The 10,122-nt window shown below is 34.4% G+C and overlaps 1 protein-coding gene across 1 annotated transcript; it reads right to left on the bottom strand.

Moving 5' to 3' along the window:
* Window positions 1–5,441: 5,441 nt before the first annotated feature.
* Window positions 5,442–9,813, bottom strand: LOC124633169 (facilitated trehalose transporter Tret1-like). Its single transcript, XM_047168306.1, has 8 exons — window positions 9,487–9,813; window positions 8,820–8,917; window positions 7,758–7,892; window positions 7,519–7,602; window positions 7,072–7,350; window positions 6,877–6,997; window positions 6,421–6,555; window positions 5,442–6,210 (listed from the first exon to the last, which is right to left on the bottom strand). The coding sequence occupies exons 1-8, from the start codon at window positions 9,527–9,529 to the stop codon at window positions 5,657–5,659; spliced, it is 1,449 nt and encodes a 482-aa protein (XP_047024262.1). The 5' UTR covers window positions 9,530–9,813; the 3' UTR covers window positions 5,442–5,656.
* Between the last annotated feature and the right edge of the window lie 309 nt (window positions 9,814–10,122).

Here is a 10,122-nt window from a genome sequence, read left to right as displayed (position 1 = left end):
GCTCCAGTACATTGACATTGTATACCTAACAGTACTAAATTAAATTACATTTAGGTATTAATACAAAAACTATTCGCGGTAATTGAGAGGTAAAAAGTAAGTACCTTAATATACATTCAAAAATAGAACATACAATTTTAAATCTTGAAAATTCAAAATAAATGACCTCAGAGGCAACTTTATTTACCCACTGACTAAGTAACTACAAAGCGGGTATGTACTCGCCAAAGTAACGCATACGACTGAATTCTCTTTGAGCGCACTGCAACTTAAGTAATTCTATTTTGCCAATCACTCTGTGAAAGGCATCGTTATTGCATTCGTCCAGTTCGGGTATATTTGCTGCGTTTTTTTACAGACAAATATCATAGCATTGCGTCCAAAACGTATGTAGTTAGGTACTTGTTTTACAGCAGTTTCTAACCACTTTTAACTTTATTCGGATGGCTTTAGTTATCCGTAATGAACGGTTATAAGAGTTTTGCGATGAAGTTAAGTATTATAAAAACTCGTTTGAAATAATTTCTAAATGTTAAACTAGGTAGGTACTCTCAAAAGCATACTCTGTCAAAGTAAGGAATGAAATAAAATATGTATGTTTCTTGGCAATAATAAAATGAAACAGAAATTAAGGGCATGAAAAAAAATTAAGTATTGTTCTTTTTTCTTCAATTTTAATTAGGTATGCTAATGACAATGAAACAAACATCAAAGCCAATAATTGATTTATCACAGAACTACGATCATGCCGTTGTTTATTTATGGTATATATTTTTATTTATATCTCCAGCATCTGTACAAAGCAATTAATCTGTGCAATACATTGCGAGATATTTCTCATCTTTTGTGGAGAAATGAATGGTATTAAAGCAAGAGCATTTCACCGCCCGACCAGGGAATTGTTATTATGACACTAATAAATAGATGAAAACTTAGCTCGTTGCCGCAAGAAGTGCATTTGCGAAGAATTAATTCATTTTCTCTGCTCTAACGTGAATGCAGATGCTTTACGTGTAATTGCTTGAAAGCTTGAGTGGTTTTTGAAGTAAATTATCTTCTGAAATTAGTTATGGAACCAAGTTAATTTACTATTTTCAAAAGTTTTGTTTACTGAATTTTGGCTAAGGAAGACAGAATTTCATACAAATATTACCTACGAATGAAGAATAAACCTATTTCTATAGTTAACACATTGTTTGCAACAAAACGAAACCCCATACACTTTTATTACTTGTAAATAAAACACTTAAAACTTAGTACAACGTAGAAAAATTCCACTAAAGTTTACACCTAACGTAACAGTTTTCCGTCGCTTTAACTTTGATGGCCAAATCCGGAACCTCCTATCCTGAACTCTATGGAGGAACAAAATAACTTCAGCCAAACAGGACAAGTTTTGTAATGCTTGAATAGGCAATTGCACACTAGTATCCCAGCTTTGGGTGAATGTACTCCATTTTCACTGCGCATTCTTGTTATATTAAAAAAAAATGAATGTCTGTGCTTGTTTTTTTTTTTGTAGCATCCTTCTTGGTGTGAATGGAGGCCTGTGCCTAGCAGTGGGACGGTAAAAAAGCTAATGATGATTTGTTTGTGGTTTTTAATTTTTCATTATTCCACTATACTTCATTAAATTTTATTTTGACAATGCAAGCCTAAAAATCGAATTTATTTCGCTCCTCTCTTAAAGTTTTATGACGATTCCGATAGCAAAACGGAAATTATTTCGCCATGAAATAATGGAAGGTTAACTTTGGTTAACTGGACTTTCCACAAAACCCTTCTGACGAAGCAATTTGCATTTTTCACAGCCCAAGGGGAAATACTCTAATATCTTTCCAATCATTTGATACGGAAAATGTAAACTTCTGTTTTGATATTGTTAATAATTCGACTTATTTTATTCGTTGGAAAAGTTATGATCCTTCTGTTATCATTTCTTGTCTCAATTTAAAACAGAAAGAAGAAAGATGCTTGTTTTAAAATACTTAGATCACATATGTATTTTGTAGATGATGATTTTAGAGTACAGTACAATATAATTGGTCATTAACTTCGTTGTTGCATGGCAAAACACCTATTACTTTAGGCGCATCATTTTGAGGACAATCTATTCTGAAACGAAAGCACCGCAATTATAATTTTGATCATAATAACACCCAGTTCATACATAAATTAGAAGGTAATCGAATTATTATGACAGTGCCATGGAGACGCGGATTGAATTAAATTAAGCAAGATATTGCGTTTACTTAGTCAGGCCACACTCAATCTACATACTACAACCGATATAGGGAATTTTCGCCTAAATAGATTTTGCGTCACTGTAAGTGGGACCGAAGTAAATCAATCGCCAAAATTCGAGGTTCAAAGTCACAGAGACATTTTTGTTAAAGGTCATAATGGTCGATTTCTATAACCTATCGATCTGTTTGTAGTTTTATAGAGATTTAATTTTGACATTAGTTACATACAAATTATGTCCCATCTCTAATTACAAAACTTTCTATAGATAGGTTATAGAATTCCAGCGTAACTAACCTCCTCTTAACTTATCCTCGTCTTGGTCATGTCTATTATTTTCAGTAAGTTCGGCCCCTAAATATTATTTTGGAGTACCAACTAAGATGCCCGATCTTCGAATTTCTTCTAAGCATTATTGAGTCCCTCGGGTTTGCTTGCACACTGCTCCTAAGACGACTAAGTACCAAAACGTATATGAGCTCACGATAATTGGATTCTCGAAAAATAATACGGAAGAAAAATATAACTGTCCATTTTCCGTGGACAAAGATGAGTAGCGACAGAATTGTTGGTTGATTATTTTATAATAGATACTTTTTTGTTCTGAGGCACTTAACCAACTGATGGTTCGACAGGTAGAAGTTTCAGGTATAGATTAAAAATAGTATGTTTTGAAAAATATTGCCTCAAAAACAATCTTTTTATTGTTTTAGATCGAGCACGAATAAGTATTTTCTTATATCGGGTGTGTCGTTCACAATCACATTAAATCATATCGCATATACTTTTTGATTTTCTATGGCGAATTGTAAAAAAAAATAACCTAATCCATTCAGTGGTTTGACCACAGGAGTCATTTTTCGTTTTTATAATTTACAACATCATGTGTATCGTTAATAATAAAGTTAGGAGTATCGTATGTTTTGATCAGTTGACAGCTGTCAGTTTTCAAGGGAGAATTTCAGTTTTTTGTAATGACTGATGACTTTTATATGGTGTTCTAATTTTTGCACATTTTTATTCTATTTACTTTGTTTGAAAAAATCATTTTTTTATTTTTACGTATTTTTCTTTTATCTTTGTGTTATAATCGACATATATTAACCAGTATTTTAACGCATTTCATTTAATGTGATTATGAACGACACACCCGATATTTGCTATTAAAATTTTACTACTATATATGTTTTTTTATTATGAAATTAAGTTACTAAGTTCAGAGTAATACGAACATATTTGTATTTAAAAACACTTTTTCCTTTACAGTAACCCAACCAAATAGTCGAACACACCTCAAAACATTTTACCTTTCACACTCTTGGCCCAACGAACTGAACCTATCTATTCAATATGCCAAAATATCTTCCAAGAAGTCGAGGCCTTAATAGCACATACATACAATAAACGATTTCGATGATAACACACGTTTTCGGCCGACGGCGGCTCAGTGTGATTTGTCAAAGCTCCTTATCTGGGTACCTATCGAGCATTTATTCTCAAAACAACAAAGGAAAAAATATCTCTAGCGTTGCAAAAAAACAGATCAGTGGGCACGAGGGAAATAAAGAAAGGGAAGGTGTCCATCTTCGTTCGTTATCTTAAACTGCTTCACTTTTTATACGGTTCTGTATTCTTGGAAGCTATAGGTCTTAGAAGCTATTTAGGAAACTGCTCTAGACACTCAAGATGTATCTAATTGTTTTGCTACAATTGGTGAGGTCAATGGCCTCAGTCTAACCTAGCATGTAGTGTGAATACTAATGATGAGAATACGTATCGATAAAACAGTATTAAATAAAACAATATTATTTAATGATTTATTGATTCTTCGAATGCGGACGATGAACAGATATCAGAAAATAAGTCAAGTTCCAGTAGATATTTTTTATTTATCTTTTAGGGGCACGGACATCCACGACATAAATATAACTTCTATTAAAAATAGCTATATCCATAATAGCAATATCTGTATAGATATATTTATCGTCAGAACACCCGCTTCTGCAGTTATTGTTTTTGAACCAAAATCAGTTTCTGGAAACTTAATAGTTCTATTCATCCTCCCGATTACGCAATTCTAGATACAGAAGCATTGTTTCGCACAATATAGCATTCCCAATGCGACGGGACGTGACAGTAATGCTAAGCGGTGCACGTTCGTGGTTAAACTATCGATAAATATTTGTGGGACACGGCACACCACTAGTGCTTCCAGAGTAGACAGCTGGTATTATTCGAGTGTTTGAAAGACGGTTTATGTTGTAGGCTCTCATAAGCAGACACGAATTGGATTCAGTAGGTGCTGCGATGTCACTGAAGTCATTAAATTGATGGAAGTCTTGATATTGCAATCGCTAATCCGTTTATGTGCGAAAGAAGCGATTATCACAAAGATGGATGAAATATGTAATCTTTGTACATCCAGCTATGATCTATCAAAGTGAATTAGGAACTATTCAAGCTACGTTTTCAACTTTGTTATAACCTGCCTGATTCAACACACGTTACCTACTAAGCAGACGACTTACCTCTAAATAATTTCTCCACTTACCCAATAAATGGACATCAAGCCTCTAGACATCGGTGTTTACACATTCAAAATAGCAATTAACGGACTGTCGATCAAGTGTGGAAACTGTCAACCCTTCCTTGCCTCATCATCAATATCCTTTACATCGAACCTCATACGCATTAATCGAATCTGTCTCACAACGAACCTAATCCTTCTAAATGAGTCCGTAAAAATAACTCGGCCCACGTTTTATAAATAGTGCGGTAATCGGATTATTCAGTTAGGTAATTAGGACATCGATTCTGGTCGTCCCAAGTTCGGAGGGTTACGGAGGCTTTTTTTTTTATCAATGTAACAAATGAAGACCAGTAAGATGTGTTCGTCATGCCAATGCTTTTTTCAGATTTAGAATTTAGAATCTTCATTTCTTTTTTTTGGTATTTGGATTTAGAATCTTCAATTTTGTTTTTTATTCTGCAATGTTTACAGAGTGCCATTGACTTCGGAAATCCAGTTGAGTCCAATATGCATGGAACATGGAACCAACAATACAATCTGCGGAACGTGAGTGTGAAGTTTTGCTACATTGTGACATTTTTCGGTTCGAATATTTTTGCACAACTGCGGTTTGTTAGTCAGGCACACTACAAACGTAGAGACTGTTCCAATAATAATGATAGACAAGGACAATAAGGATATTTTATTGAGTTCAAGTAATAGCAAATACAAGTTTTATGACACAAGATACCATTGCTTCACAATTACTTTCATATTAAATCAAAGTAATAGCTTACATGAAAAGTAATTATAGAGGTACATGCCAGTTGACTTATCCACTACCAGACGGAATACAATTTAATTCACTTGATCATCTTTAACACGGTCTTTTATTCGAAGATCTCAAGTATTATCAGGTTTCAACTCTTTCAGCTCTGTAGCATCATCATCATCTTTCACGACTCCATTAGGTATACTTTTGTCAACTTCATCATACAATTCTCCTTGCAACTCAATTTGGATCTCTCTCAAACTCTTTCCTTTCGTCTCTGGTACCAAGAAGAATGAGAATACAGCACCTGTCAGTGACGAGCAGGCAAAGAACCAGAACACTCCAGTTAGACCAGCGACATCCTTGACTTCTTGGTACCCTTTCACAACCAAAAAGTTTAAAAACCCCCCTAATATGTTTTGAAATGTCATCGCGACTGATTTGACATTCAGAGGGAATATTTCAGCAGTGATCACAAAGCATAATGTATCATAGCCAATAATGGATATTATTGTAGATATTATCATGAGGCCGAAAAATGGGATGTAGCTGGAGAATATAGAAAAGGTTGGTTGTAGGAAGAAATATAATCCAATAGTGGTGAGAGCCATGCTAGAACCCAGGTAGGAGGATATGAACAATGGTCGTCGTCCAACTTTGTCCACTATTACGGACGAAAAAATACCTGAAAAAAAAGCATATTATAGGTAGGTAACATAAAATTATTAAATATTTAAATGAGTCATGCGAAAATGTAACAATAATTGTGTAAAAAATATGAACAACCTTTTATAGAGAATCAGACATTATGTAAAGTCAATGAACTTTTATTTAAACAAGATGAAAGATGACAAAAGACGCTCGGCTTCATAAAATTAAATAAGGTATATCTTACCGACAACAAATCGGACTGCTCCAAATACCATCAAAGCAGTCGAAAGATTAATATTCGTGTTGCTCTCCTGAAAAATTCGGCCCAAGTATTGTAGGATGGCAAGCGTACCGCTCATGATTTGAGTTATTTTCAAGCCTATTGAAAATAAATTATGTTTATTCGTGCACATCAATTGTGAAATATATATTCGCGACTTTCTCCGCCATCGGCGAATAACTTTTCACGAATTCGAGAGATCCTAACACATTCACAAATGTATATAGCTGTTTTATAATCTCACTATTATTTTGATAACTATAAAGCTCTTATAAACTTAACTGTATTCTAAAATTTTGAGGAACATCATTGAACGAATAACACGAATCGACGCTCTGAGTAGGTACGCTCCATAGCAAATGCTTCAAATTTCCAAGAACTAGTGCTCAGCTCAACCGTATTTCCACCAGCAATACTAACCAATAGAAATAATCAATGCTTTGCGGTAACGCTTCCCGGTAAATAACTCTTTAATGGAACTGGAGCTTTGCATATCCTTTTTAACGTCCAATCTCATTGCTGACAGCCGATCTTCCACTATCTGTAACAACCATTCATTGTAATATTTATTGAGTATTTCCAACTTAAAAGCAAAATAGAATAGTGATCCCTCACCCAGTCTTCCTTATTGGAGCTTAACTTCAACAGCGCAGCTCTAGCTTCTTTTAATTTCCCTTCTTTTAACAAGTAATAAGGAGTTTCAGGAATGAAACAGCAAGCGCTGAAGTAAGCTAGCGGGAGAACCAATAGCAAGCAAGTAATATTCTCAAAAGAGACGAAGGACCCGACTGCCATGGTGAGGAAATTGCCAAAACTCATCATGTAGCGAAATGAGGACGTGATAGTACCTCTGACCTCTTTGTCTGATACCTCCGCTAAGTAGATGGATGATATCTGAAAGAACAATTCCTTGATTCAAAACTTCTTGAAGCTTCATTTTATTATTGACTTTTTTTAATGGAACTCAGATACATTTATCAGTAGGTCATTATTCCTTCTGGCTACTAAGTGTTTATTAGCTATAGCATCATTTTTGTAAAATGAATTTCTATTAAAACTCACCGTTCCAATAATACCCATACCGATGCCCCATAGGAACCGCGCAATATACAGCCACCAAACTGTTGCAGTGCTCAAAATCATAATCTGGAAATAACGTCCATACAGTTAGCCATAATAAGATTTGATTTCATTATTCTTTAAGAAAAAGCCATCATCAGCCTTTTTTATCTTCCCACTTCTGGGCACACAAAAAAAAATGAGAGTTTTATAAAGTTTTTATTCAGCTTCTTAATAATTACCGTCCCTATAATTATAGGCAGAGCACTACTCAAGATGGCGGATCGTCTACCAAACTTGTCAGCAATAAAACTGGATGTTAGGCTGCCAGTCATGTAACCAGGAGATGCGATAGCCGCCACCCATGATATTTCTTGCTGGAAAAGAAAATTTTGAATTTTGAATAACGTGTTTATTCATACATACGCGTATATTAGTGTTACGCATTTATATCTTCTAGCAACCGTCAGTCTTTCGTAGTAGTCTATGGTTCGTATGCACTGTGTAAGGTAATACTCGTAGCACCTACAAAATTTCAACCATCGCAATCGCTAGATCTTATGGTGTTTCTGAAAGATTATATCGGACTATTTTTTGTTTGTTTTATTGGTCTGATCTTGCAGTCCTCTTCGCCATGTTTTAAAGTTTATTCTACATTGAATTTGTATATTTTCTTGTTGCCGAATCCAAGTAATTACGCAAGTAAGGTCGGTAGAGTAGTATTTACATGACCTAGTTCTTTTTGTCACATCACATTTATATAGTCAGTCCACAAAAGATTTGTGTCAAAGATTAAATTGTCATCATCACCTCAGTTGTATTTGCTAATGCGAAATCTGCTTTCCGATATATGAAGCAGTATTCTTGATAGATGACTTTACATCTGGACAAAAAAATTATAAAGATTGTTGTACAGCGATCAAGACCTAAATAATTCACATACATACATAGACATTAATTAAATCTAGTGGGGGTTAAATCTAGTACTTAGGGTTGTACATAAAGGAGTACATAGGAGAAGAGAGTATATAAAGGCGCACAAAGGGAAAAGGGGGACTACATAAGGGATATAGGGGGAGTACCTAAATAAGGGGACATACAGAGAGAGAGTACAGAAGGATGGTTGTATGCGGTGATTTATAAACATAGTTAAGTGTGGCTTCATAGAGTAGTACCAAACAAAAGGAATTTAATCTACATTGCCATACCCCATAGTCTAAAAAAAGAAGCAATTTCCAACTTGTATCTGCTACCTACCTACTCTAGCACAAAAGCTATTTCCCTTTAAATATAAAATCCCTTACGTCAGTAATGTAAATGATGGTCTCATTGTTATGGAACTTAGGTAACACTGTGGTGGTCCAGCCTGAGGAAACTCCTAATGTCACACCGGCCAACGCCACTGGAATTAAAAAAATATATATTATAGTATAGAGCCTCCTATATTAAGAAAAAAAATAAAATTAAAAGGGGCCATTGTCGCCTATATTACCCGGGGATAGTGTACCTTCCAAAGTCTTGGGACACTATTTCGATACTGAGTGAAATATTTTTTCTAATATGTATTTTAGTACTTTCGGAGCCTTTACACAGTACCCGCACACTGCAGATTTTAAGTCAGTCAATAGCTTGATAGGGCTCTTTGATAGGGAAATGAATTGTAATACGCACATAACAACTATATTGTTTTGGCCGGTATCGGACCGATTAAAAACTTTGATTGAATTTACGTTTTAAAAATATATATATCAAACCGACTTTCTGCCGACTGCTTAGTATGCTAGACTGCTTACTATGAACGGGTACTCTTAACGTATAAACAAACTAATAAACTATGCATCAACAACTTTCTATAACTGTTTCTTTTTAAAGTATGATTCTGACTAGTTCGCATTCTTCAGGTAAAAAGACCTAGTCTTGTACTTCAAAACTAACCCAACATAATCACATATATTAAAATAAAACACTCACCGGCAGATGCCACTAAATATTGCGCTAATCTTCGTACCCCCATTCCACAATATCAAATGTACCTATTCACGAATTCAAAAAATCTATTTAGTGAAAGAATACTCCTTGCTTCCATTTACTTGCATTAACTTATTGCCATAGCTTTTAGCAAAGGGATATATCGCTGTTTATTTAATTTTCAAAAATTACACGTGTTTTCTCTTTCGCGATTCATATGATAATGATCCTCCCTATGTAGAGGTACCTAGTAGTGTTGTAGTTGTAGTAGTAGTAATTGAGATAAAAGCTAGATTGTGGATATGAATTGAAAGTGTAAAAACTATTTTTGTAAGGGTTTTAGAATCTTTGTTACATATTTTGGTAGCTCGTCATCTTCGCGATGTTTAACTTTAAGCTTTTTATACTACTGTTGACCTCGGATTTAAAACAATAAATTTTGAAGCCACAAAATTTAGTTTCATCCTAAAATTATAACGGTTTCTTATCATGAGATAACATTTCAGACAGTAAAAGATTTTGAGATATAAATATTAAAACATTCGCACGGACAAGATAAGATAGGACATTAAAAGTAAGATCTTGTTCTACTTAGCATTTCTGTTTCTGATGTTTTGTTGTTTTAGATGTCTTTGAGAA

This window comes from Helicoverpa zea, chromosome 9 (genome assembly GCF_022581195.2).
Source record: "Helicoverpa zea isolate HzStark_Cry1AcR chromosome 9, ilHelZeax1.1, whole genome shotgun sequence".
NCBI lineage: Eukaryota > Metazoa > Arthropoda > Insecta > Lepidoptera > Noctuidae > Helicoverpa > Helicoverpa zea.
Note: the sequence above shows the minus strand (reverse complement) of the source record. Positions and strands in the feature narration are given on the sequence as shown.

What these genes read in the sequence shown, in the direction of transcription:
- LOC124633169 (XM_047168306.1), bottom strand. Translation starts at nt 9,529, where the DNA reads ATGGGGGTACGAAGATTAGCGCAATATTTAGTGGCATCTGCCG. An exon ending in CCATCATTTACATTACTGAC is followed by an intron (nt 7,893 to 8,819) that starts GTAAGGGATTTT and finishes TTTCTTTTCCAG; the next exon opens with CAAGAAATATCATGGGTGGC. An exon ending in GTATGGGTATTATTGGAACG is followed by an intron (nt 7,351 to 7,518) that starts GTGAGTTTTAAT and finishes TTGTTCTTTCAG; the next exon opens with ATATCATCCATCTACTTAGC.